The sequence below is a fragment of the Heterocephalus glaber genome, unplaced genomic scaffold (genome assembly GCF_053883595.1).
Source record: "Heterocephalus glaber isolate CG9 unplaced genomic scaffold, H.glaber_assembly_v1.0 deba00000809, whole genome shotgun sequence".
In the NCBI taxonomy this organism is placed as follows: Eukaryota; Metazoa; Chordata; class Mammalia; order Rodentia; family Bathyergidae; genus Heterocephalus; species Heterocephalus glaber.
Window position 1 is genome coordinate 4,336,795 of NW_028258163.1, and position 27,853 is coordinate 4,364,647.

Below are 27,853 nucleotides of genomic sequence, written 5' to 3' on the forward strand. Positions count from 1 at the left end.
TCATCACACACAGACTTTTTTTTGGTCATAATTCCCTAAACAACACAGTACACTATAACAACAATTTACACAGCATATATATCATATTACATATAATAAGTAATCTAGAGACAGTTTAAATATGTGAGCGAATATGCGCAGGATATATGCAAATACACCATTGTACACAAGGGACTTGCGCATCCTTGGATTTCGGTGAAACCAGTTCTCCACGGATACTGAGGGACAGCTGCACTGACTGCTCTCTCTTCCATAATTCTTATCTCTCATTTGGGTCCTGCTCCATTTTTCATATACTATCTGGGATGGGAGGTAGGTCTCAAGAACACAGCAACACAATAGCACAGAACAAAAATGCCCTCTGATTTACCTCCAGCTTTACCACAGACTAACTCTGGAAAAATCCCTTCCCTTCTCAGATAAGCTGCAAAATGGTCTGGATCAGTGGTTTTCATGCTACATCCTGTGGGTTACCACAGCCTGAGGAGTTCTGCAGAGCCCCTGGAGAGCTGCAGTAGAAAGGGAGACTGGGCTGGCTGTCTCCCTCCCTGCACCCATCAGAGTAACTGCTGCATATCTGTTTTAATGAGGGTCTGTGAAGGAAGGGTCCTTAGGCTGTAACATGCACAAACCTCTGGAGCTGCTGACCAGAATGGTCCCTTCTAGTCTGAGATGCTTGGTCTTCCTTAGCCTAGCTCAAGTCATTCCTGCTTCAGGAAACCTTCTGTCACCTTTTCCTGGGTACTGAGCTCCAACAATAGTGCAGTGACCCATGCAATACCTGCCTGCGCGTGTAACCTGTTTCCCCAACCAGAAGGTGAGCTCATGAGGGTGGGTGTTTGATTCTCCTTCCACACTCAGGTTCCTTGTAAGACCATATGCTACTATTCAATGCTACCCAGTGTCATGAGCTCCTGCATGGGTAAAACCTCAAGACAGACTGTTGGGGAAGGAGAGCCAGGTTTCGGTCCACTGAGTGTCTCCCAGAGAGACCCATCCTTAAAAAACTGGGACCTGATTTGGGGAGCAGCTTCAGGCTCACTCCCCAAAAGGGCAGGTCTGGGCTGCTGCCTTCACTGGAGTCTGCTCAGCCTGTCCACCCTCAGGACCTCTCCACACTTCATTGCCACGGAAGAGGCACAGACCCTGGTACTGGAGAGTCAGACCAGCCCCGCTGCCCCATGGTGGGTAGGCATCTCTGAGGGTTCCAGAGGAAAGCACAGGGGAGACAGAAAGGAACTCTGGGATTGGCTCAGAGTACAGCTTTCTCTGGAGACAGAGGTTCAAAGGGGAGGCAGGATTTACAAAGAGACAACCAAGTAGGCAGGTTGGAGGAGGGTGCGAGAAGCAAAGGATCAAGGCAGCCAGGTCCCAGTGTTCCTGAAGCAGGTAGCCAGGAGAACTTGGAATGTTGGTGGCAGAATGAACCAGGAAACTGCTCTGCCTTTGACAGGCAACATGACTTTGGATATATCAACCAGTCTTAGTCTCAATGTCTTTACCTGCAAATTGGGGGTAAAAGAAACTGACCAACCGCAGGCCACCCTGTAGTGAAGTAGTGAGAGTCTGAGGAGACCAACAGGTGCATGGATGGAAAGGATGAGTACTGTTTAACAGGGGAGAGCACTGGAGCCTGCTTCCAAAGAGGGATCTTGCACTTTGGGGATGCTTTGAGGTTGACCATTCACCTTCTCCTGCTTCACTCCCAGCAGCCATCTCTGCCAGGCTTGAACACAGTGATCAGTGAGCCACTGATCTGACTCACTGGTCAGATCAGTGAGTGTGAGTGGAACAGGGCCATTCAGGACAGAGGCTCCAGCCCACTTCTGGCCCAGAGATCCTCCCTGAAGAGTGAGAAACCATCCTGATGAACTCATTGAGAGGGGTGACCTAGGAAGCTGTGGAGGTCCCAAGGGCTCTTCCGGTCAGTGAGGTACCCCAGCAGGGTCCCTCCACAGGGTACCTTACACTCACTGAACTCGCCAGGTGTGTGGGTGTCAGGTCAGCCTCCCTGATGCCTGGAGCTGCACATCTGGCCTTCCCCCTTTCCAGAGGAGGAGTCCTTGTAGGCACCGTGCGGGGAGTGAGCCCTGGTACTTCTTCCAAAGGCTCTCCCCACTGAATCCTCCAGATGTAGAGGGTAAGTAGCAGACAGATCAAGGCTGGAACTTTTGGCAGGGTTTTTAATTCACAGTTGGAAGGTGGGACTTCTCCATGTTGATTTGGGGAAATGCCTTCAGGCTCAGCCGGTGTTGCCCCTGCCTCATCATCACTGACAGGGTTCTGCACCCAGGTCTGGACTCCCTCAGCTACTGTAGCCTGAGGTGTGGGTGCTGGGCCTGCGGAGCCAAACATCAGGCAGATCTGGCTGGCTGTTGGGCAGTACCACGGGGCTACCATCTCCTGGGCCCCCGCGGCCCTTCCAGGAGGAGGTGCTCTGGTGGGAGTTGGGCAGTGTTGGGTCATACACGGTTTCCTTCAGTGCCAGCCATAGGGTGTCACGCTTCCCATTCAGCTGGCCCAGCTCAGGTGCTGGCTTCCTGATGTCATCCAGGTTTTCTGGGGAGGTGCCCATGGAATCTGGTACACGTGTGCTGGGCTCAGAGGTGCTTAGGGAGGTGTCATCGGAGATGCTGAGTCCCTCCAGGGTGCTGGCTGAGGGGCAGAGGCCATCAGGAAGCTCTTCAGCCTTGGGCTTGGGGGAGTGGGCTGGAGCTTCTGGCGAGGCCTGCAGGGGCTCGTCCTCCTGTCCTTGGGAGTTCTGCCTGACCCAGGTTTTGGGGCTGGGCCCAGCCTGCTTATAGGGGGAGGAGGTCTGCAGGGCTGGGCACTGGATGAAGACTGCCTGGTGATCCAGGAGCAGATCCTTTGGGGACGAAGGGGCAACTGGGGGCCGAGCACAGCAGTTACCATCATGCAGCTGCAGATCCTCCGAGAGGACTGAGGGCCGGTGGGACAGCTTGCTGGTGGCTGTGCTGGTGTCAAAGCTGGGGCTCCGGTGCCGTGCCAGAGGCTGAAGCTCGTAATGCTCTGAGCAGGACCCAGGAGCCACTGGCCCCGACCGTGCCTTCTCCTCCTCAGGGTCCTCAGTTCCAGCGTCCCATGGCAGGTGGGCACAGGGCCAGAGGATCTGTCCACAGTTCTTCTCTGGCCCAAAGAAACAGCACAGAGACTGGAAGAAGAAGCTGGCAAAGCCACAGCTGACGAACTTGACCATCATGAGTATGATGCCCAGCTTTCGATAGAGCAGCACCGTTGCTGGAAGCATGAGTACACCAGATGCAAACAGGGCTGCCGTCCCCACTGCTGTGGCACGGCTGGTCTGGCGCAGTGAGAAGGCCACACGGCTCAGGCGATCTGGGTGTGGGCACAGGTGGTAGGAGATGCAGTAATTGATGGTGAAGTCCACAGAGAGGCCCACTGAGGCAGAGAGAAAGAGGGCCTCGGCAGTGTTGAGCTGCCACTCAAGCAGAACAAGGAGTCCCGCGGTGAGCAGCACGGTGCCGGCCACAGCTGCCACGGAGAACAGGCTGAGGGGGACGTTCCAGGTGCCCAGAAGCAGTGTGGCAAAGGCCAGAGCCAGAGCCAGGCCCAGCACCACAGCAGGCTCAGTGCTCAGGCTGTGCTGCAGGCTGTACAGCTCCAGATGGCTGGTGAACCACCCGCGGCGAAGGCCTGGAGGTGCCCTGCCCAGCTCAGATGCCAGCCAGCGACTGACCTCGGTGTAGAAGTGGTGGACCTGGCCATAGTCAGGGCTGTAGGGGAAGTTGGTCTGGAACTGCAGGACCAGCGCGGCCAGGTTGCCGTGGGCATTAAAGCGGAGTCCCAGGTCACGGGTGCCATCAAGGCCTTGCTCCAGGGCCATCATCTTGAGGCAGTGTAGGAAAAGCTCTGGCGCCCAGGGGAAGTCGGGCTGGCCGCAGCACAGGTCAGGCCCTATGCGGGCGCAAGCTGGCCTCTCCATCCACTGCTGCAACGCCTCCACGAAGCACAGCGTGGGCCAGCCCTGCGGCTGCGAACCAAAGAAGCTCTGATTGCGGGCTCCGTGGCACAGGGACAGCAGCCACTGCTGGGCTTCGGGGCTGCTGGGCATGAAATCGGGGTCGCTCACCAGGGAGCTGTTGCTGCGCGGGTCCAGCGGGTCACTTGTGTCCACTGGCAGCACCCCCCACACCAGGACCACTGGCAACTGGCCGCCCTCGTCCGCAGGCAGCTGCTCGAACAGGAACTGCTGGCGGTACTCGGCATCGAAGCGCTCGAACGGGTGGCTGGGCCGGAAGACCTGGCCGCCGGCAGGGAGCAGGATGGGCAGCTGCAGGCGCGGGCTGACGCCGCCGATGTAGGCGCCCCCTGCCGCCAGCGCGGCGAACCAGCAGATCCAGATGTAGCGGAACTTGATGACGCCACAAGGCAGCAGGCGCTGGAAGAGCAAGCGCGAGAGGATGGCGGCAGCCCTGCGGAAGCCGCGCAGCCTCCGGTGCACCGCCAGCAGCAGCCGCCAGGGGTCGCTGCCACCGCGGGGGCCCTGAGCCAGGGGGACGCAGCCCCGCGCCAGGTAGCGCTCCTGCAGCACGGCAGAGGCAGGCAGCCAGGCCAGCGTGATCGCCATATGCACCAGCACGGCCGTGCCCATGAAGAGCGCGAAGCAGCGGACCGTGGGCAGGCGGCTCAGGTAGCTGCCATAGAAGGCGGCGCCAGTGGTGAGGCCGGATACCAGCACCAGGTAGCCGAAGTGGTGCATGGTGCGGGCCACGCGCTGTGCCAGCCCCCCGGAGGGCACCTGGCTCTTGCTGAGGCGCCACAGGTCAAAAAAGATGAGGGTGTGGTTGACGCAGACGCTGCTGAGCAGGACCACGGCTGCCAGGTTGACGAAGGGGAAGTAGGCCATGCGGAAGGCCACGTGGTAGAGAAAGAAGGCCACCAGGAGAGAGCCCAGCACGCCCACCAGCACCATAACGGTGATGAAGAGCGAGCGCAGATACAGAGTGATGCTGAAGAAGATGGCAGCCAGCGCCAGCAGTGGGTACATCGTGTCCAGGGCCAGGTAGTGCTTCAGCAGCTCCTGCTTGATGCCCAGGTCCATGCCGCTGATGGACGTGTAGTTGTCAGAGACCAGCTGGGGTTCAGCCAGGCCATCCAGGTAGATGTCCATCATAGAGGCCCCCTTCAGGGTGGGCAGGAAGAGCAGGCTGAACTTGAGGGAGGGCACCTGGTAGTCGGCAGTCTGGGGACTCAGAAAGTCCCTGTCTAGCATAAAATGCAGGAGTTGGTAGATGGCACTGCTCCGGGAGCACTTGGTGGGAACCTGGGCGCAGTGTGGAGACTTGTCCTGCCCGGATCCCAGACAAGAGGGCACCAGGACACCGCGATGGTAGTAGGGGGCACAGGCCCGCAGCAGGGCCAGCACGCGGGCTGCATCCCCGGGGGTGGTATCCAGGCAGGAGGAGCGGTTGGAGAGCACAGCCAGGTAGTTGCCCAGGGACCAGCTGGGGCAGCACTCGTTGGTTGCTGTACGCTGGCACAGAGTTCCAAAGTGGGCATGGGTGCGGATCTGTAGGGCACATGACAGGATAGAGCTCAGGGCCAGTCCAGAGGCCCAGGTATCTCCAGCCCTGTACTGGACCTGCTCACCTCCTTTTGGGCTGTGGGGCAAGGACTAAGAAGTATCTCGACAGCCCAATAGAACTGGCTGGTCTCAGCACTGGCCGTGGCTTCCAGTCCAGCTGCCAGCAGCTATATCATGGCTCTGCCAAAAAGGAGCCTCAGAAATACTGCCCAAGGTCTCAGCCTGAGAGGCCCTGGCCTAGGCCCCTATAGGTCATGCACCCTAGTTGTGCACTGCCTGAGATAGAAGTGGGAGTGGAAGTGGAGCTGACAGCCATGGAACAGTGCCAAGAGGCCGGGGAGCTGGAAGCAAGCGATGGAAAAAGGAGAGGCCAGAACACTCTAGGATCAGGGTCACTGCTGAACCTCAGGCCCCAACTCTCTTCTGGGCTGCTTAGAGCCTCTTAGGGCCAGGGCTGCTCCTTTCTCAGGCTTTCTAAGTCCTCTCCTCTCCCACCTTGCTGTTGACACCACAACTGCTGGTGCCTGGGAGTTGGAGGGCTTGCTCTGACTGTTGTGTGGTCTGAGATCATGGTGACAACAATGGTAATGTTTATTGAACAATCACTACCGTCAGTCAGTATACTGTATTTTCCAGTATTTTACCTTGTTTGATTGTCACAACATCCCTATGAAAGAGGTACTGTTATTATCCCTGTTGAACACATATGGGAGCTGGGAGTATAGCTCAGTGGTAGACTGCATGCTTAGCACAAATGAGGCCCTGAGTTTAATCTCCAGCACCATAAACACAAAACAATCATATCCGAATACTAAGGCACTGAGAGGTTAAGAAGTCACGCAGGAAGGAAACCTTAGAGCTAGTCTTGAATTCAGGCTTCTGACTCCAGAACACTTTTTTTTTTTGACATAAGGCTTTGCTATGTAGTCCAGGCTAAACTTGGCCTTGAACTCATTATGCAGCTGAGGCTGGCCTCGAACTCACAAGTCTTCTGCCTTAGCTTCCTGAGTGCTGGGATTACAGGTGTGCACCACCACACATGTTTCTCCAGAACACCTCTTCTTTTTCTTCTTCTTCCTCACCTCCTCCTCCTCCTTGTCCTCCTCCTCCTCCTCCTCCTCCTCCTCCTCCTCCTCCTCCTCCTCCTTCGGCACTGACGATTGAATCCAGGGCCTCTGCACTGAGCTACATGCCCAGCCCTTTTTGTCTTTTATTTTGAGAAAGGGTTTAAGTCTTTAGTCACCCAAGCTGGGTTTAAACTTTTGATCCTTCTGTGTGAGAGTGCTGGGATTACAGGATCTAGAACACATACTCAGATATCCTGGTGTACTGGGGAGGTAGGGTAGGATTGCAACTACTGAGTGTTTTTCATATTGTTTGTAGCACTAACCCTTTCTACAGATGTTATTGGAGATGGTTTTCCAGTTAGCACAATCGGAGGGTTGCTGAGGGCTGACCCTTGAAGCTCAGTTTTAGCTCCCAGGGCCAGGGCCTCCTCAACAGCTTTTGAGGCCCTTTATTCAGGAGCTTTTTTTTTTTTTTTTTTTTTTTTTAATAAACTGTTGGTACTGGAGATTGAATCCAGGGCATCACACATTCTTGGCAAGTACCCTAGCACTGAGCTACATCCCCAGCCTTCTCTATTTTTGTTTTGTAATTTTTATTTTGAGACAAGGTCTTGCTAAATTGCCCAGGCTGGCCTCAGATTTGCAATCCTGTCTCAGTCTCTGGAGTAAATGGAATTACCAATGTGCACCACCACACCCAGCTTCCAGGACCTTTTGAAAATCTCCAGATTCCGCTCCGGCTCTCTTATAGTCTAGCTTTTCTAAAAACAGCTGACTTTTCTCCTATCCTAACCTAGAGCCTCCTAGCAGGACTAGAATACTTTTCCAAGCAGGAATGGTCTTCCCTGGTCTACCCTGGAGTCCTGACTACCGCCAAGTAGCTGTGTGGCTTGGGACTATATTTCCTTGAGATCAGGTCCTGGGTGTCCTTGTTCCCCCCAGTCTTCCAGTACCTCCCCAGCCAGCTCACCTGCTCCTGTTCTATCCGGCACATGGAATGGATGGCATTCAGGTTCCATAGGCTGCCCCCCGAGGTGGACACGAACACCAGCTTTGCGTAGCTTTTCTCTGCAATACACCCCCTTGGAACTCAGCCTTTTGGCCTCAGGTCCTGGGCCCACCGAAGAGATGATGCTTACCTGGGATCTCTGAGAGTCAGATTCCCAGGAGCACGTTCCTGCCTCTGTGTCCCACCCGCTCCCAGCTTGACCTTGCCTGGCTAGACCCCTAAGCCCCGCTTCCTCCCCCAGCTGTGACCCAGCCTCCTTGGCTTGAATGTGGCTGGCTGGCTGCCTTCTCTTTCTGTCTGCCCATCCGATGTGTAGGGCGGGGACCATCGCGGAGGCCAGGACTGATCGGGGTGCAGCTTACCAGGGGCGCCACAGAGGAAGCTATCCTGCCTTTTGTCTTCCACGGGCTCCACCATCCTGCGTGCCCGGACCAGGCTGTCCTGGGCCCTGCCCCAGGCTGCGGGGCTCAGAGTGCCAAAGGAGTTCGAGCTGCGGTAGAGAGGGTATCAGTCCTGGGTACCCATAGGATGAGTCCTGCAGGCCCCTCTGACCTGCCTTTGGAGGTCACTCAACGCCCCCTCCCCCAGAAAGCTTGTTCTTTCTCCCTTTCCCACCCTCAGTAGAAAGATGGGAACCTGTTACCTGTTTGGCTCGAGGTCTGGGGAAAGGGAAAGCAGCTTCTTGGGGCCTGTGAGGGCCTGCAGTGCTTTCCAGACCTCTAGCTTCCGCCCGATGTCTGTGTCCCGAGGCTCAAAGCCCTGCGTGGAGGAGGGCAGAGAAGGCAGGTGGGAAGAGGAGGAGTTCTCCACTGGGGCCATGCCCAGTGCTGCCTCTTTGTCCCCTGCCTAAATTGTGGGTGTGGCCTCTAGACCATCTCTGCAACTCTTTGGAGGTCAGGAGCCCACTATTGCTACAGTACCCCAGGCTGGGCCAGCTCTGCCCCTGACTGAGCTGCAGTGGCCAGGCCTGGGGACCCCTCCTCCCCTCAGCCTCTTACCAGTAAAGGGTTGGAGAAGTCAGGCAGCTGGCTCCCCAGCAGTCCAGCCAGGGTGCAGAGGAGGAAGACAGCCAGACACACAAGCAGCACGGCCACCGGCCACTCAGCAATCAGCTGGGAGAAGCTGGGGAAGAAGAAGGGAGCTGTGAGTTGGTGTCAGTGTGCTGCGGGGGCTAGGGTGCTTGGGGGCCACCAAGAGGGGGGTAGATCAGAGACTACATGGAGCAGCCAGCTTAGGAGTCCTGCCGAGGCCCTGGCCTACCTCTTTGGCATCCGGAAGGCCCGTTCCTGCCTGTGGAAGAGAAGAAAAGACATCTGCTTGCCAGAGTCCTCTTGTGGGGTGCGTGCATGTGTGTGTGGACGTGGGGGCGGGGTGGGTGAGGGATAAAGGGTAAGAACACTTTTAGAGCTCCCTGCTCCCAAATTCCATCTCTCTTCTTAGCCTATGCAGAAGAGGCTCCTTGTCGTCTCCTCCAGAAGAGGCAGGGAACATCCATGCTGCCTCCTAAGAAAGGTGTTTGAAGCCCCAGGAGTCTGCCCGCTTTTAAACCCCATCCTACCTTCCAGGAGCAGCTGGCAGGAAGCAGACCACCTTACCTGACGCTGACCACATGACGCTGCATAGAAGGTGGCTTCCAGACCCCGTCATGCTGGGAGGAGGCCGGAGAAGGACTTCGATTGGAGCTGTGGGAGCACAAAGCTGCCTGGGCTCCAGTCCCTAGTAACGAGCTGCCTTCTTGGTATTCTTGCGGTGCTCCTCGAGGATAGGCAAAATGGCCTGGGGCTAAAGGCCCGGATGGATCTAGAGCCTGGAGCGTGGAAGTTGGTGCAGGTCCTGAAGAGCCAGAAGGGTCCTCCAGGGGGCAGCTGTGGAGGGAGCAGCTTCTTTCTGGGCTCGCCTCAGGGGCCATGGCCTTGGTCTGGGGCCTGGGAGAGAGCAGCAGGAAAGACAGTGGAGATGGTGTGGTCACATGACACAATTGTCCAGTAGGGCTGGAGAAGGAGGCAGGCCCTAGGACCATTTATTATGAGTCCTGGGGGAGAGGTGAGGCGGGGAGGGCCTGGATCTAAATCCCCAGCCTGCGTCTTGGGATTCATGCTCTTATCCACTGGTCCATCCATGTGCTCTGCAAATGTCGTTGGTAGCTGCCATGTGCTGGACACTGTGCCTGACAGCAAACGGGCTTTTACACACACAGTCTTATGCAACCCTTATAAAAACCCCACCAGGGAATTATTTCCTTGATTTATAGATGTGGAAACAGGTTGAGTGAGAGGGGAAGATCTGGACCTTGAACCCTGTACTTCTGACCTGTAGCTAAGCATTTTTTTCTGCTACAATTGGCTGTTCATTTTCTTATTTATTTATTTATTTATTTTTGGTACTGGGGATCGAACTTGGGACCTTGTGCTTGTGAGACAGGAGGCAGAACCACTGAGCTAAATCCCTGGCGCTGTTTTGTTTTATTTTTGCAGTACTGGGGATTGAACCCAGGGTCTTTGCACTGGGCTGTAGCCCCGATCCTTTTCATTTATTTTAAGACACAGTTTTACTAAGCTGCTAAACTGTCCAGGCTGGGCTTGAATTTGTCATCCTCCTGCCTCCGCCTGCCAGAGTACTGGGATTATAGGCAAGCACCACTGTGCATGGCCTGTTCGTTCTCTTAACAGACATCATTAAGCACCTGCTGCACTTTTGTTCCCATCCTAGAGCTTTTGGTTATTCTCTTCCCTCTGCCTGGTTGCTCCTCCCCCAGATAATTGCCTGGGCTATGTGACTGTGTTTGTGTGTGTGTGTGTGTGTGTGTGTGTGTGTTAATTTTTTTTAACTCTGATTTCCATTCAGCTATGACTTCTCAGAGAAGCCTTTCCTGACTCCAATCACCCACCAACTCTCTGTTCTGTTACCCTGCTTGATGTTCCTTCATAGCATTGCTACAACTGGATAATAAAGCATACAGCTGTGTTTCTTGCCTGTCTCTCCTGTAGAACGGGGTGGGGTGCCTGGGAAAGCAGAAGGGGCCTAGGTGTCTGCTGAGCAAATGCACAGTGCCAGGCTGCCACAAAGAGTGATCCCAGGGTGAGCAGACCCAGCACTTGCCCTGCAGCACTTGCTGTAGCTGGGAGATGTGGGTGATCTGAGATGTTGGTTTGTTGAGAAAGGAAAACCCTGTCATGGGCCATGTGTGGAGAAGATGTGCTTTGCAGGGGTGTGTGCAGGAAGGGGCCCAGATAGAGTGCTCTCCCAGAACTCCCTCTCAGGGCAACACCCTGCATGGTCCTAGACCTGATCTTGGGCCCAGTCCAGTCCCACCCCATGGGCAGGAAAAGATGACCAAGAACACTGCCAAGGCTGGTCACCTGGCAGAGCCCTGTCCTTGTGGCTCACCCAGCCCTTCAGAGCTGGCATGGCCCCTGTGGGAGACCCAGGTTGATGCAGAGCCAGCCCTGGCTCTGAGTCCTGCCTGCTGAACTCCAGAGGGCCATGGGCCACAGAGGCAGGCCGACATTATCCACAGAGGCTGTTTTGCCCTCAGAGGAGGTAGAGGAGCTGGCTAGAATAGGCAGACTCTGTGTCTTTTTCCAGATGGTGGCCAGCTGGCCCAGGCGTTTGGGAAAGAGTGACCTTCATGTTGAGAGTAAAATTGGGGAGCAGTAAGGGAGTTCCTGGCTCTGTCACCTTTTAGCACCTTTTAGACCTCAGGAAAGACTAATGATTTTGGATCAGTGGCATCCTTGTCTGTTGCAGATATGATGAAAATGTCCACCAATTGGAGTTTTGTTGTTGTTTGTTTTTAATTTTTTTTTTTTAAGACAGGGTCTCTTGGGCCAGGGATTTAGCTCAGTGGTTTTGCCGCTTGCTGCACAAGCGCAAGGACCTGAGTTTGATCCCAGTACCAAAAAAAAAAAAAAAAAAGACAAGGTCTCTTGCTATGCAGTTCAGGTTGACCTTAAACTCACTATGTAGCCCAGGCTGGCCTTGAACTCATGGGGATCCTCCTGCCTCAGCCTCCCAAGTGCTAGGATCATAGGGGTGTGCCACTGTTATTGGTTTTTGAGGCAGGATCTTGCTATGTAATCCAGGCTGGCCTTGAACTCACTATATAGCCCAGGCTGGCCTTGGACTTGCTGTGGTCCTCCTGCCTCAGGCTCCTGAGTGCTGAGATTACAGGTGTGCACCACTGCACCCTGGCCCACCTCTTAGTTTTTATTTGTTGTTTCTTCCCTCTCCCTCTCCCTCTATCTCTCTCTCTGTACTGGGAATTGAACTCAGGCAGTACTACATTCTCAACCCTCTATATTCTTTTAACTTTGAGATAGGATCTTGCTAAATTTTCCAGGCTGACCTTGAACTTGTGATCCTCCTGCCTCAGCCTCCTGAGAGCTGGGATCACAGGCATGTGGCATCAGGCCAGACTCACCTCTCGGTTTTGCTATGTGAATTAACTGATGTAACATATGTGAGGTGCCTGGCATGGGGCTTGCCATGTGGGAGACACATTTCCTTTCCTCTCTTATTTACACTCACTACTACAGGAAGCATGTGCTTTAAAAAGTGTATTTGTATTCACCGTTTGTCCTCTTCGGGGACCTCAGGTAATAGCTCCAAAACCTTCCACCTTGAGACTCTGACTACATAGTTATAAGTACTTTTGTCATCTAAAAGCTGCATTGAAATTTGATCTCATTTAAATACTTATTTTTTTTACTAACTGACCATTTAGAAAATTAGGAATTAGACCAAATTTGTTCTAAAGCCAGACCTCAGATAACTCCATAAAGTTAATGACCTAAGTGACCAGTGTTCTGACAGCTGAAAGACACTGCAGGCCACTTTCCATGGGCTGAAGAGAAGCTGGGCGAGGGGCCTGGTTATGTATAGAAGTGAGGATGTCTACTTCTTTAAGGGTGTTGATTCTGTAGCTCCTTTTCTGGAGCAGGTGTCATGTGCTAAGCACTGCGCTCAGTCTGAGTGGGTCCTGAAGGCATGACAAAGATCTATCAGCCATGGTTGGCTGGGGCAGCCTGGGTGGAGAGGAGGGGCCTACTGCAGCCATTCCATTGGAGTTCTTAGAGCACCAAGCACTGGGCTTAGGAGCCAGCTCTTAGGAGCCAGGCCCCTACTTGAGGTGTCAGTGGCATCAGGGGAGGCCAGCACACAAGGGGTGCCAGAGGAAAGTGGGAGCCCCTCCCTGCTAACCCTCCTGAGCTTCTGCCCTGCCTTAATTGGTTCCTGTTCAAAGGGCTTCGGCGAGCTGGGAGCTGGGCACGGTGGCACATGCCTATAATCCAGCACTCAGGAGGCTAAGGCAGGAGGATCAGCACAAATTCAAGGCCAGCCTGGGCTACAGAGTGAGGTCAAGGCCAGCCTGAACTACATAGCAAGACCCTGTCTCAGAAAACAAACAAACATAAATATATAAATAAAAGGATTTGGCTTCCCTCATTGGTTTGGTTCTGTCAGGGTCTCCCTGGCCTCACTCCTTCCCTTCAGCCCCTTCTGTTCCTCTCCAGGGACCCAGAACTGGATTTTCCCCAGCTCACCTTTCCTGCCTTTCCCAGTGTGGCAGAATTTGATGACTCCTCCCATCCTGACTGTTGTAAAGCTGGGCCTTTGTCTCAATTCTCCCAATGAAAAGAGCCAAACTGCACTTTTTTCAGAAATAAAATCTTTTTTTCTGCCAGTCCCATACTGCCCTCTGCTCTCAGGAGATCTGGTAATCACAGGAGTTAAGCTTTGCAGTCCTGGGTTCCCCAGGGGGTTTCGTTCTCTCGACTGCTCAGTTTTATGACCCTGCTGGGACGAGTGACTTCCTAGGATGCCTGACTGGCCTGCTGGCCTGTAAGTGACACAGGCAGGCAGGCAAGGAGGAGGATGGAAAGTGGTGACCCTAGGCTCACTTTGGAGGCCAACTCCCTGCAATCAGGGCCTGGCTGACAGGGTGGCAGACACAAAGCCCCAGCTTGGGACTCCCAGAGGGGGAGATGTGTATGTATATTAACCCTGTCTTCCCCAGCCCACAGATCACAGTCATCTGGACATTCGTGTGATCCCACAGAGTGGCCAGGACAGATGAGGGACAGCTCCCATCATTAGAAAAATAAAGAGGTAGTTTTAAAAACACAGAATTAACTGTTTTATCTGAGTGTGGTGGCACATGCCAATAATCCCAGCACTATGGGAGGGTGAGGCAGGAGGATCCCAAGTTTGAACCCAGTCTGGGCAATATAGTAGCTTAGTGAGACCCTGTTTTAAAGTTAAAAAAAAAAAAAGGGCCGGGGATGTAGCTCAGTGGCACAGTGCCTACCTGGCAAGTGGGAGGTCCTAAGTTTGATTCCCAGTACCAAAAAAATAGAAAAATAAAAAAAACTAGGACTAGAGGTCCCATTTGACCCAACTATTCCCCTGCTGGGTATCTTCTCAAAGGAATTAAAAGAATCATACCACAGCAATATATATGCACCCATGTTTATAATGGCTCAGTTTAGGGCCGGGGATTTAGCTCAGTGGTTCCGCTGCCATCCCAAGTTCGATCCCTGGTACCAAAAAAAAAAAAAAAGTTACTTGAAGTTATAATGGCTCAGTTTATAATAGCTAAAACATGGAAACAGCCCAATTACCCATCAACTGGAGACTAGATAAAGAAGATTTTTGGGTTTTTTAAAATATAAAATGGAGTACTACTAAGCCATAAAGAATGAGAAATTAGAGACATTTACAGCTAAATGGATGCACATTGAGCCGATACTCTTAAGTGAAATAAATAGGACACATGTGTAAATACCAAATAGTTTCTCTGGTGTGAGAAACTGAGAGTGTAAGTGAGGATCAAAATGTATAATAGGTAATGTGAAATAGGAAGAAGAGGTCCAAAGGGGAAGGGGAAGAAAAAATAAAAGGGCTGGGCTAGGGCTCAATACTGGAAAAAAAAAAGGATTAACCATTTCAAATTTTTCTCTAGTCAGTGCACTTGGACAGGATGGTGAAGTGGTTGGCTACGATGGTGTGTGCCTGTAATTCCAGCTACTTGGGAGGCTGAGACAAGAGTACTGTGTGATCTCAGGAGTTCCAGGCCAGCCTGGGCAACAAAGCAAGACTCTAACTCAAGAAATAAAATAAAATTGGGGTGGGAGTAGACTGGAGGTGTAGCTCTGTGGTAGACTTCATGTGCTTTATATGCAGGGGCCTGGATTCAATCCCCAGTACAAGAAAAAAAAAGACTGTTTCTCTTTTCTCCCTCCCCCCTTTCTCTCTCTGTTTCTGTTGCCTTATTTACTGGGTATATATTCCCAGAGTGCTGCTTAGCTCAGCAGGAGCATATCTGTAATTCTTTTTTTCTTTTTGTTTTTGGTACCGGGGATCGAACTCAGGACCTTGCACTTTTGAGGCAGGCACAGTGCCACTGAGCTAAATCCCTGGCCCATATCTGTATTTCTTGAATTGAACTGAACCATGTTGCTAAGCCTGCATAATATCTGTGGTCTTTGGAGGGAAGGGCAGAGAGAGGCCAGAGTTCCCCAGGGAATTGCTAGACCAGAACAAGTGGTTCCTGTGCCCAGGGGAAATGAGTAGACCAGACAGGGCTGATCCTTGGCAAGATACGCCAGACAGAAAATGACTCCCAGTTCCTTCTACAGATGCCCCTGACTCTGGGCCCCTACCGTGCCCTCTCTTTTTCTGGTTAGGCTGTAGTTTCAGTTTGGCACTTGGTGTGGGGAACATACCCATCATGTCTCTTACCCTCTTGAATAAGAAGGTTCTGTGCTTTTCAGACTGGTGTATTAACAATGGATGGAAGAAAACATTTGTTTGTACTTGTGGGTCTTTCTCTTCCCTCTGAGGTACAAAATGTACATTTTAATTGAGGAGATCTGGAGATAATGTGCCCATGTCTGCTTTTTTGCTCAAAAGAATGACTTTTCTTTCAGTTCAGTTTCAGAGAGGCAGTGTTGTGTCAGGGGAGAGATTCTAGGGGGAGTAGAGCCAGGCGCACACAGAAATTGCGCCATCTTGCTACCTGGCTGGGCTGTTCGTCACACATATGGTGGAAGGAGAGGACAGGCACCCAGATCTGGAGAGGGGCCCTCAGGAGGAAGGTGTCTTCCCTGTCCAACCAGCCTGAGGCTCTTTCAAGGGTCGTCCAGACCTCTGCCTGAGCCTCAGAGCCTGCCTACGACAGCAGCTCCAGTGAGTGCCAGTGGCTGCCACACTCAGGGACTCAAATCAATACATGCACACCCGGTACCATGCAGGGCAGGCAAGCAAACGATGGTGATGGGCAGGCAAGCAATGATAGTGATGGACAAAGACAGCCCTGATGTAGCTGCTGAATGTCTGCGCCTCCCCGCCCAGGACACCCGCCTTGGTCCGTGCACATCCCCGTGCACAGTGACACGCTGCTGGCCCAGACTGACGTCGCTGCAGTCTGGGGCCTTCTGCGAAGACGAAGAGGCAAGGCTTACAGAGAGGGGCTCGTGAGGTCCGGGGAAGGGGAAAACCGCAGTCTTAGAGGAAAGGTAGGAACAGGGGTGGGGCAGGTCCCCAGACCAGGAGGGCGACGGGGTGGGGGTGGGGGGCTGACACTAGGGGGTGTCAGGGAGCAAGAAAATTACCTTGGCAGGATGAGGGCGTACTGACCACCCCTGCCCCCCGCCCCGGGAAGGGGGTCTGGAAGAGGATGGGAATGAATGGGATGACAGATGGCGACCACTGAGGATACCTGGAGCAGGGGTGCTGAGAAGATCTTCGAACCGGCTCTGCGGTGAGGTCCTCCCTACCTGTCTGGGGAGCTGCTGTTTAGGCCTAAAAGATTACCCTTGGGCCGCAGCTCCCCTTTCGGACGTGGGCTAGAAGACGGATTGCTACAGCAGCTGCGGCTACTACCACCGTCCATCCCCGTGGGCGGCGCCGCTGTCCGAGCTCTAGTGCTGAAGCAGCGGCAGCGGCGAGCTCGTGCGCATGCGTCAGAGCCTGCCTCCTGTCGCTGGGCGGGGCCGACGGGAAGCTCAGCCAATGAGAGCGAGGCCGTCTTGGGCGGGGCCCAAAGCTTCCCGCGGCGCCGTCGCACTGGGCTGGGGGCTCGCTGTCTGTATGGCTGCGGGTGTGGGCCGCGGAGGGGGGGGAAAGCTGGGCGTTCTGGCTCCCGCAATTCTCTCGGCTTCTCTTGGCGTTCTCCTCTCCTCCTCAGGGGTGTTGGGCATCTGTTCCAGATGGGTCTTCCTGTCCGTTTGTCCTGGGTCTGCGCCGGTCCTTGGTGGAGCCGCCGTTCGGTTATTGAAGTGCGCAATAAGGGGAGGAGGGAGGGAGACTAGGACGCGCGGAGGAAGGCCCGGCCCACGTCCTCCTCCCACCCCAGCCTGGGCGGGACCTGCCTGCCACCACGCACTGCGGGACAGCTGCTGGCTCTCCCTTCAGCGAACAGCTGTGAGGGCGAGGCCAGCAGAGAGCTTCGGGAGGGACGGGCTCAGACAGGCTGGCTAGAGGGCTACAGGGAACTGGAATAAATATCAGCCTTGTGAGAAGCCTGGGGGCTGGGAGTGGAGTGTGCCAGATGAGAGATTTGGATGGGCAGAAAGCAGGCTTTTTGGACCTGGCTGCGCAGGCATGGAGGTGCCTTGGCTGAAAATATGTGATTGGGGAGTCAGAACCAAGAAGGTTTGGACTGTAGATATCCGTTCAGTGTATGGCAGTACCCGTCTATGCAAGGCGTAGTTCATAGGGATGAGGTCGGGAAACCCAGTGGCATAGAAGTGCGCTGAGTAGCTTACAGTTTGGTTTGAAAAGATAAAGAGCCAGGCTATAAACTGGTGCCACCTGGAGAGGGTGTGATCAGGCTCTTGAGATCTGTTGATACCATCTCTTAGGCGTAGCTTGTGGCAGACAAGGCGCAATGTTTTGAAGAGGAAAGACCACCCTTCCTAATAGGCTTCAGGGAAGGCTTCCTGGAGATGGCGGAGCTTCAGCAGGCTTGGAAGGCAAGGCTTTGAAAATGCAGAGGTAGGAGAGAGATGGGGTATTCCTGACCTGAGGTGGGAGACACTGCAACCTAAATTAAGGAGGTTGGAAAAATCAGTATATTTTCAGGGAATGGTTGAGAAATACACGTGGCAGTAGGGAGCCACTGACATCTTTGGATGTGTAGAATGAGGTGTGCCAACTGGAACCTCAGAAGGTCCACCAGATCTGAGGGTACACCGGATGGGGCAGAGGTGATAGAACCTCATTTGAGACCTTTTGATGGGAGAGGCAAAATTGAAAGAAAAGGAATATGGCCTTATCCAGCCCCATGCTGTGGGCATCACTGAGCCAAGCTTCTGAGAATGCCAGGCTGGATGCTTCATTTTCACAGGAGAGGAACTCAGAAGCAACAGGGTCCCTGAGTTGAGTGTGAAGGACGACAAGACTCTTTTAGACTAGAGCTCAGCTTCCAGTTTATTAAGAAGAAGATGCTGGTTCAGGTTCTGTGGCAGGTCAGCAGGGCAGCCCCCTCAGGGTTCTCATCCTGTGTTTTATTTTCTTCTTTTTCCTCAGTGATGTGGTCCAGGGGGGTGCCCACAGTGCCCTGGGCCATGGCCAGGAGGAGGCCCACAAGGTCCTGGTGGGTGGACTCCCCCAGGACAGTGCCCTGGGCCATGGCCATGGGGAGGCCCACCATGTCCTGGTGGGTGGATTCCTTCAGGACAGTGCCCTGGACCGTGACCATGGGGGTGCCCATGACCATGGGGGTGCCCATGACCAGGAGGGTGGCTTGGAGGAGGACCACCATGGCAGTGCCCCTGTGGAAAGCCAGATGAGCAATATCAAAGCTTGAAGTCAATGCCAGTTTTACCTGCAATCAACTCCTCTTCACCCCACCACCCCAGGGGATTAGGACTCCTGGACACCAGTGTAGGGTTGTAGTGGAGGGCTGGGGTAGAAAGTTACTGGGCTTTTTGCTTTGATGAAGCCACTTGAGCACTGAGCAGACAAAAGGGGAGGAACCTTGATTTATGTGTTCTGATTCCTTGAGCTAAGCCAGGACTCCTAGTCTCTGGATCTCAGTTTATTTTATCTGTAATTAAGAAGCAGAATTATCCCATCTTTCCCCTTTGTTCACCCAGGAACTCTTGCAGGGATTAGAAGTTTTGCCATGCTAGAACTGTAGACTCAACTGAGCTTAGGAGCAGGGATGTGGCTGGGAGAGGAGCTCCCCGTGGGTTGGGGCAGGGAGATGCTAGGCCAGACTGGAGGAGACCAAGGGTAGAAGGTGTGTTCTCTGCTATGTAGTGAATGCACACATTATTTGTGTGTGTCTACATACAAATGGCTCTGTTTGAGTACCTGTGCATAGGTGGGTGCATGTAAAGGCCTGTTGTGTACTCACATATGTGCATGCTTGTGTATATATGATGATGGGTGTGTGGTGAGCCCATGCCTCCCTCCAGCAGGGTCCAGACCAAAGGAATCAGGAAGAACAGAAAGTAAAGTCTCAGTTTTACCCCTCACTTAGAAGAGGCCTGGGAAATGTATGGTTTAACCTGCCTTGTCTGGAACCACTCCTGAAGCCCCAAGGGAGTGTCTTGTCTCTAGTTACAGGCCCAGGGAAATGGATACACCATCTTGCCTCTGACCTGGGGCCTGGGGCCCTATGGAGAAGGGGTGCAGTAGCTCCCCTCTAAGTCTCCATTAGGTCTTCATTAGGGCTCCAGACTGCCGGGTTCCTGTGACCATGAAAGAGCAGTCCCTGCCTCATCCGGCCACTTCCTTCCTCTCCTTCTATGGCTCTTTTTGTGGGGAGGCCCCAGAGCCAGGCCTGGGAGCCAGTCAGCTCTGGTAGCTAATGGGGAGGGGGACACCCATGGCAGAAGCCTGTCCTAGGGACCTGGCAGTGTGGCTGGGGCTTGGGAGCAAGCCAGACATCCAGCAAGGCTGTGGGGGTAGCAGCCAGGAAAGCAGAGGAACAGAACAGGAGGGGAAGCAGCAGGAGAGAGGATGGGCTGCTGGAGCAGGGAGGGGAAGTGAGGAAAGGAGAGAGACAGATGGGAAAACAGAGGAGAGAAGCCAAGGAGAGGGCTGCAGCCAACAGGGCCTGGATGAATGCCCCGCCTCACTTGGCTGCTGCCTAATCCTGCACTTGATTTTTTTTTTTTTTAAGGGAAGTGGGGGTCTAGGTAGGAGGTAGGAGATCTGGAGAACATGGCATTTGGGGGGAAGAAGGGGAGAGGGCTGGGGAACTTTCTTACCTTCCGACCTGTGGGAGAGAAAGAAGAAAGAAGTAGCTTTGGTCATTTGATCATATCGATTCTGTGTCCACACCCCCACCCATAGCAAGGCTCTTCAGAGTTGGTCACTTGCCTAAGAACCATTCCTTCATTTGTCACCCAACAACAGATTCATATTGAAAGTCAATATGAAATTCAGCATGCATCCCATGAGCTCAAGAGCTGGCAGAGCGCTCTGGGTGGTGTGGGGTGTGGCCCAAGGCTGGATGCTTGTCTGAGGCCTGGCAGCTGTCTGCTCACCTAACCAGTGCTGCAATCCCTGATCCTTCCTCTGCCACATGGTCTCTCCATTGGTCCCCTCATGTCCCCTATATCCAGCCCAGTCTTTCCTCAGCCCCTCAGAGCCACTTGTTGGCTCCTTGCTCACAACTCTGGTCTCACTGCTGCCTCTTGGCACTTAGTAATTTCTCCAGCTCCACTCTGCCTTGCTTCCTGCCAGAAATCCACTCGGCATGGCCGTGCAGCCTCCTAGCTGTGGGCCCAGTGGGCTGTTTCTGCAGTAGCCACCTGAGTGGTCTGAAGTATGGCTTCTTGGTGCGTTTTTTTCATGCTCTTGGAGGGTAGTCAACAGCATGGCTGCGAACAGCTGGATTCTGGGCTCCAGACCTGGCCCTGCTTCTGGGCCTCACCGCTAGCATGACCCCTGAGTTCCCTGGGCCTCCAGTACAAGGAGAGGAGCAGCTGCCTGTTTTCTTCTTGAGAGGGAAGATCTAGCCAATGAAGGCTGTGTGAACGTGTTTCTTAAGCTGTAAAGCATTGCGCCGAATGGAAGGGGCCATTTACATGGCAGAGCCCCACCACCACGTCTGCGTACCCACATACCCACAGGTCTTTGGCATCTGGTAGATATGGCTGGCTGCCAGCCCCAAGCCTTCAACACTGTTCTTCCTTCTCCCACCCCAGAGCCTCCCAGCCATGCTGCTTACCTGGATCCATCTTTGTGGGGCAGGAGCAGGAAGTGACACAGAAACACCTGGAATTCAACAGAGTTTTAGTTTCTGGTGATCTCAGTCTGTCTCCTTCCTTGTTCTCTTCCGGGGATATACACACACAGCCCCTTCAAAGCATGCGTGGGCTCAGACTGTTCCCTCTGGTCTAGCCTGGCACCTCGTGTGGAACTGGCACTCCAGGTGCTTCCATAGGTGTTAAATGGATGCAGAGGTTTCACCCACAAGGGGAGAGAAAAGAGACAAGAATTGCATTGGCCTCTGGGTCCCTTACAACTTCCCGACCCCAGATTCACCTGCAGACTCATGAGCATGTTAATTCATTTCCATTGGGGTCGATTTCAATCATATTCATTATTCATGTTTTTTTTTTTTTTTTTTGGTACCAGGGATAGAACTCCGGTCCTTGCTCCACTATTCATGCTGAGTGCCTGACATGTGCCAGGATGGTATCCCTTTCCCTACAGGTCCCTATGTAAATACCTGGCATAGGGGTGAGAGAAGGAGGCTTGGAGAAGGAAGTGTACTCAGAGCAGGGTGGAGCAGGATGGGCTGATGGGGAGACCCCATGTCTTTGGCCCTGCAGCAGAAGTGAACAGAAAGCCTTCCAGGGTCAGAGCTGTGGATTACTATCTCCTCCCACTAGGACCAGAAGAGGGTAAGTGTTGGTGGTCTGAGCCAACTTGTTATTCACCAGCATTCTCATCAGATACTGCTGCCAAGGCCCAGTCACTTCTTACTTGATGCTGGCATGCAAGTCATGACACAACCTCAAAATGATCGCAAAGCAACCCACAGAAGGACCAGACACTTGGCGTCAGGGCTGTCTGGTGCTCATATGGTAGCTGAACATGAGAATGCACGTGTGCACGCATGCACCCACACACATGCACACGCACACGCACCAATACTACGACAGCCCTGGTCCCTTCCAAGACCTGCATTTCCTGAGCCACTCTTTTTTTGGGTCCTGAGATGGGACACAGGGCTTTGCACACACAAACCAGGTGCTCTGCTCTGAGCTTCATCTCCAGCCCCACTGAACACTCCTTTATTAGCTTCTACTTGTGCCACAAACGTTCAGTTGAAGCTAGCCTCTGAACTAGGCCCATGGTGCTTCTTGCTCCTTTATTCTTTCTCTTAGTGATGCAGCTGGAAGAGACCATTGGGCATGGGGGATGGAGAGGTAAAGAAAAGCTTAGGGGGGCCGGGGATTTAGCTCAGTGGTTCCGTTGCCTGTCTCACAAGTGCAAAGTCCCAAGTTCGATCCCCAGTACCAAAAACAAAGCAAAACAAAACAAAAACACCTTAGGGCCAGTCAGGGTATAGATTAGAAGAAGTGCTTGGAATATGTCTTCCCAATTCAGACCCAACTCTTTAGAGGATGAAAGTTGGCAGCCCTGGAAGGGACAGAATACAATCCTGCATCCCTCTACCTTGCATGGCAAAGGCTGTAAGTTGCCTATAACCTAAGTAGAAAGTGGAGGTGCAGGGTCCCAGCACAGGAGGTAGGCAGGGCAGATGGGCAGACGTGAGTGCGGAAACACGGCCACGTGGCCCTGAGGGACAGACCCGCACAGGCACCAGTGCAGTGCACGTCACACACATTTAGAGACCACAAACCCCACCACACATGCTCACAGAGACCTTCCTGCCCCCACCCACAGCAAGCCAAGCCAGGACCTCACCTGAGAATGCAAGGCAGGGATGGGAAGTCTGAGGCTCTGGGTGTTCTCAGTTGTATTTGAATAGGATAGGGAGGGGCCAGGGTGGACCAGATGCACTGCCAGGGGGACAGAGGGTGCAGGGGAATGAGGAGAGATGGGCGTATCTGTATTATCTGGGCAAAGGTCAACTAGAAGCAGGACATGGTGTGTGTGTAGGGCAAGTAGAGGAGCAATCCATTACCACATTGGTCTGGTAATGAGATGCATGGAGCCAAAGCAGGGGCTCCCATCCCTGGCAGAGGTGTTCAGCACCCGGGGACTGGCTTTAGACATTTACAGAGCTCCCACTAAATGCCAGGCCCTACACAAATGCTTTATACACAATAGTTAACACAGTGATTCCTTCAGACAAGTCAGGATGGAGAAAATAGTGACCCTAGCAGAAAGCCTGGTGCAATCTTTGTCTTGATTCAGGCCCCCTCAGAAAGGGGGACTTGGGATGGGATCCTGACAACAATGGGGAAAGGACCCAGGATTTAGGATCCCAGACCAATAGCTTTCTTGGCCTTCTCAAGCCCTTGCTCAGTGTCCTCTAGCAGACAGACCAGAGGCCCCTGCGACAAGCTCACTGGCTCCCTGGCCCCTTTCTTCTAAACTCTCTTGCTCTCACTGGCGTCTGTGCTCCTTAAATGGAAGGACTGTGGTGGCTCTGTCGGCTCTCTCGCTGCATTCCCAGGGACTGGCCTTTGCAGTTCTTCTGACATTAGTAGCTATTTAAGAAATATTTGGTGAATGAATGAAGGGCTGGAATTAGGATGGTTGAGTAAAAACTGGCTTCCTTTTCTGTGGTTTATATTTGTGTTTATATTTTCTCTCGTTTACATATTTAGAAGGAAGTGGCCCTCCCTGATCCTACAATGCTATGCAAAACTGAAGATGTCAAAGATTCTGTCCTCAGTGAGGCAAAAGGGCTTGGTTGGCCCCCTGTTGATTAAAGAAGATGGGAACCATGTGAAAGCAGGAATAGAAAAGTTAAAGCAGTCGTTCTTTCCAGGTCTGCCTGTTAAGAGTTTCATGAGCTGACTGCACTTGAACTGTAGTTGATTCATTTCTTAAAAAGTAACAGAGCTGGCTGGGGATTTAGCTCAGTGGTTCCACCGCTTGCCTCAAAAGCGCAAGATCCTGAGTTCGATCCCTGGTTAAGAAAAAAAAAAAGTAACAGAGCTGGGGATGTAGCTCAGTGGTAGAGTGCTTTGCTAGCGTGTGCAAGGTCCTGGGTTTGACCCCCAGTGCTGCAAAAAAAACCAAAACCCCCAAAAACCCAAAGTAACACGTACTGCATAGTCAAGAGAAATGAAAACATAGGTCCTCATGAAGAATTGTACTGAATGCTCAGAGTATCTTTTGGAATAGCTCATTTCTCAAATGTTCATCTCTAAGTGAATGAACAAACACCACACACGTGTGATACGTGTATTCAATGGAATATTATCCAGTGATAGGAAAGAACAAACTGTGTGACAAATAAGCCAAACATAAAGAATATATACTGTGTACTTGCATCTATAAAATTCTAGAAAATGTAAACTCATTAATGCTGGGAGCACTGTGCTGTAGATCACTATGGCCAGGCCTAACTCGCTTCCTCCCCCAGATGAGTCAGGGCCCTGAGTGGAATGAGGAACACGCATCTTGTTTGCTTTCGAACAAGGCAGGGCCCGGCAGGAGGACAACAGAGGACAAGAGAGTGTGGTGGAGCAAGGCCTGGAGCAAGGCCTGTCTTCCTCCTGCCCATTTGCCAGAAAACTGTCACACATGATGTCCTGCAGACCTTAGCTACTCTCCTGGCTCCCGTTACAGACCAGCCCCTTTGACCTCCCCCTGCACTTCCGCTATCTCTACCACTATAAATGAATGTGCTAAAAGTGCCCGGTGGTCTTTTCTCCCATCAGGAGGTAGAGCTCCACCTGGCCCCACCCTTTGTATCTCTTTTTCTTTTCTTAATCTCCCATGTTATTTCTCACTCTGTGGATCCTTCAGCCACATGGGCTATGGCACATTAATTAACATTAATTAAGTTTAAACCAGTCTGTTCTTGGGAATAGGGTGGAAGGGGAGTGACTGGGAGAAGATACTAAAAAGGGACATGGAGACATTTTGGGGTTGAAGGTTACATCAATTATCTTGACTGGGATGATGGTTTTATGCAACATACATATGGCAAAAAAAATCAAAGTCCATATTTCGTTCATTTGTTTATTTTGTGGTACTGGGGACTGAGCCTAGGGCTTTCAGACTGAGCTATATCCTCAGACCTTTTTGTATTCTTTATCCTGAGACAGGGTTTCACTAAATTGCTGACTTGCCCAGATTGGTGTCAAACTCGTGATCCTCCTGCTCGAGGCTCCCAGAGTGCTGGGATTACCACTGTGTGTGCCACCATGCACGCCAGGCCTAACTGCACAATTTAAATATGCAGTTTATAGCAGATCAGTTCAACCTCAATTAGAGCTGTAAAATCAAAAACACCCTAACTGTGGTTAGAAAACAACTTGAACAGGGGAGAAGAGCAGAGTGCTTCTTCATCTCTGTGGTGCAGAAGAAAGCCTCTGTACGTCAGGCTCTTCCGCTGTATCACTGGCCTTGGTTCAGCTCTTGGAGGCACTATAATCTTCCCCTCTTTGGCAGATTACAAAAAACAACAGAGACTTTAGAAACTTGCCTGAAGCTGCCCAGCCAAGCAATCCCTTCTGAGCAGGGACTGTCTGGGTCCAGACCTTGGGCCCTCCCTCGTTCATGGTAGGTCTCTCCCCTTTTAGGAATGCTATGCTGAAAAACACCAGTCGCCTTGGTAACATCCTGGCAGAGGACTTTGGTTTATGACTAGGCAGGGGAGCTATTACTCTATTCTGTACACAGTTGTCACTGTAGGGCAGGAGTCAAGGTGGGGACGGTCAGGCTTCTGGGAGGGGCAGGTCTACAAAGATGTGGTGCTCCCAGGGTCCTGGCTCTAGCTCACAGTGGACAAGTGGCAGTTCCCATGTTCATCCACACCCTGACCTTACCAGCTCTCTTCTTGCAAGAATCCTTTTCCCTAGTGGCTCGATGTCCCCACCCCTACCCCCAACCCCAGCCTGGGCAGAAAACTGAAAAGAGAGGCCCATGTCCTGTGGATGCCCAAGGGGATGGGGGCAATGCCCTGGGTTCCAGCTGCAAAACCCAGCTTTTGTCTCGGAGTCAGAGTCTGAGCTGCTGGTCTGGGTCACTGCATGGAGCTACTAAGGCCTTCGGTGGAGGAGACAGGCCCTGCCTTGACTGGGTGGACGGAGAAGACAGGGCAGTCTGAGAGGCATGAAGAACTAGGGATCTTGCAGGATGGAAGGAGGATACCATAATAGTTCTGTGCTGCTTTTATATAGCACGTTCTGTGCTGTGCACTCAGAGCCTCTTTCTCCTCCCCAGCTCTGCCAGCAGAGCTCCAGCCATGTGTGTGTCCCCTCTACCTCCCAGTCCAGGGCCTTACACAGAGTAAGTGCTCCCTGAGTGCTTGGTCTTGGAGCTTGGCTGAGAGGTGGCACCTGGCTGCCTAAAAGCCACAGAGTTGAGAAGAAGGAGACTCAGGGGAGCCAGAGGAACCATTTCTAGGATGAGGAGCTGGGATTGAGGTGGTGGACAGGAACAGGCTGAAGGGAGCCTCTGGGGCAGGGAGGCCATAGGTAGGGGTCTTTGGGAGGGTGAGAACAAGCAGTGAAGGCCCCTCTTGTGACTCCCAGTGCTTTTCAGCAGAACCAGCAAGGCCACCGGCGGGGTGAGCAGGACGTGGGTATCTAGGAGGCTTGGCCTGGTTTGGTGGACAGGTTTCTCACTGCATGAGGGCACAGATGCCCACCCTGGCTGTGGCAGGAAGGAGTGCTGCAGAGTGGCTTCTGTGGTTTGGGTCAAGTGGCCAGGTCACTGGGCAGGTCACTGACCCCGATCTCCACCGAGGAGCCAACAGCACGTACCCTGGCTAAGTCACAGATTCCAGGGCCTCAAGAGATCGGAAGACCTCCCAGGAGTTATGGCCTGCAGGAGGCAGCGGTCAGGGCAGGCATCCTGCTGTCATGTGAGCATCGTGGGCTGTTTGCTCCCGGTCCCATCATTCCTTCCCATGCACCTGCCTCCTTGAAAGGGCACCAGCTTTGGCCTCTGCCGTTCCTCGGAGCACGTTGTGATGGCCCCTGAGAGGTGTTCTCCGCTCCTCAGCCTCCCAGAACACCCTCTGTCCCCAGGACCAAGAGGGACTCCCAGGGCTGGCCTGTCAGTGCTGACATGGGGACAGTCCATACCCACGAGGGCGATGAGTCACTCTACTTCCCTCCCTACCCTCAGGCTGCCTCCTGCATCCCATGGCCACCCTGGTGTTTGGCGTGCACTTTCTCTTGCCTAGACCCTCCAGGTCGGGGGAAAGCTCCCAACCGTAGCCACCCTGACCCCACTCTGCTCCACCCTCTCACACATCCGCAGCCCGCTGGTGGGTCTCCTTCCTTCTCACCCCTCAAAACTGCGCCAGACCTTGCCCTCCTGGACAAGCCTAGGTGAGGAGGTGGAGTCTGACCATCCTAGCTGGCCTTCCAGCCCCAGCCTGACTTGATGCCTCCCTTCCTCGAGGCCCAGAGGCAGGAGAGCCCCGGGGACATGCAGGCCAGCTCTACTGCCCCCTGCTTCCATGGAGGCCCCCAGGCCAAAGCCTTACTTCTCCTGTGGCTCTGCCCCCGTGCAGCCATGCTGAGGCTCTGAGGCCCCTGAAGGTTTCCTGCTCACTCCTCCCCTTGACCACCATTGCCTGCCTGGCCAGGAGACTCCTCCAGTATCCGTCCCCGCAACCAACCCAGTGGAACCCTTCTGGCTTCAGCTTCTGAACCTCCGTCAGCCCCCGGCTGATCATCCCGTGCCTGCCTCTTTACCCCTCAGTCTGTCTCCAGTGACTCCCTAGTCATGCCTGTACCTCTGGACCTGGTGTCCCTTGCGGGTCAAGCCACCATCGCTTCCCCACCTCTTCCCCCTCAGCTCTCTCACGCAGCCACAAGGCACGAAGCAGGCTTGCTAATGGCACTCGAGGACAAGTCCTGACGGGGCAGTACTCACTCTCTGCTTGGGGTGGCTCTGCGCTGGGGTCAGGGTCAGAGCTCTGGGCAAGCACTGTGAGGAGGCCTCTTTGCACCCACCTGGAGAATAGAGGCCTAAGCATGGAGACCCCAGGGGCTTGCTCCCACACTCGGTGGTCCTCCCCTTCCTGGGCCAGGCTAGAGAGGACACAATGGAGTGGGTCCCAGCAGGCCTGCCTCCCGGCCACAG

The 27,853-nt window shown here is 53.4% G+C and overlaps 2 protein-coding genes across 15 annotated transcripts in view; one reads left to right on the forward strand and one right to left on the reverse strand.

Moving 5' to 3' along the window:
- On the reverse strand, positions 1-16,960 carry Disp2 (dispatched RND transporter family member 2). Of its 2 annotated transcripts, XM_004861552.4 has the most exons (8): positions 16,362-16,960; positions 9,238-9,567; positions 8,903-8,932; positions 8,641-8,764; positions 8,286-8,401; positions 8,005-8,132; positions 7,604-7,701; positions 1-5,551 (listed from the first exon to the last, which is right to left on the reverse strand). In XM_004861552.4, exons 2-8 carry the CDS (start codon positions 9,549-9,551, stop codon positions 2,306-2,308), a joined length of 4,056 nt encoding a protein of 1,351 aa, XP_004861609.2. In that variant the 5' UTR covers positions 9,552-9,567; positions 16,362-16,960; the 3' UTR covers positions 1-2,305. The 2 variants fall into 2 exon arrangements, with proteins under 2 accessions (XP_004861609.2, XP_004861610.2); XM_004861553.4 differs by lacking the exon at positions 8,903-8,932.
- Ccdc9b (coiled-coil domain containing 9B) overlaps positions 14,880-27,853 on the forward strand; it is a 27,285-nt gene continuing 14,311 nt past the window's right edge. For 12 of the 13 annotated variants that reach the window (XR_015449783.1, XR_015449787.1, XR_015449788.1 and 9 more), the window contains exon 1: positions 14,887-16,158. Coding sequence is in view for 2 of the 13 variants with exons in the window: in XM_087207509.1 (XP_087063635.1) it covers positions 15,973-16,158 (186 nt within the window). In the remaining 11 variants the exon portion in view is untranslated. Of the gene's footprint in view, positions 16,159-27,853 lie in introns of all 13 variants that reach the window. The other variant, XM_087207511.1, reaches the window with a different exon arrangement.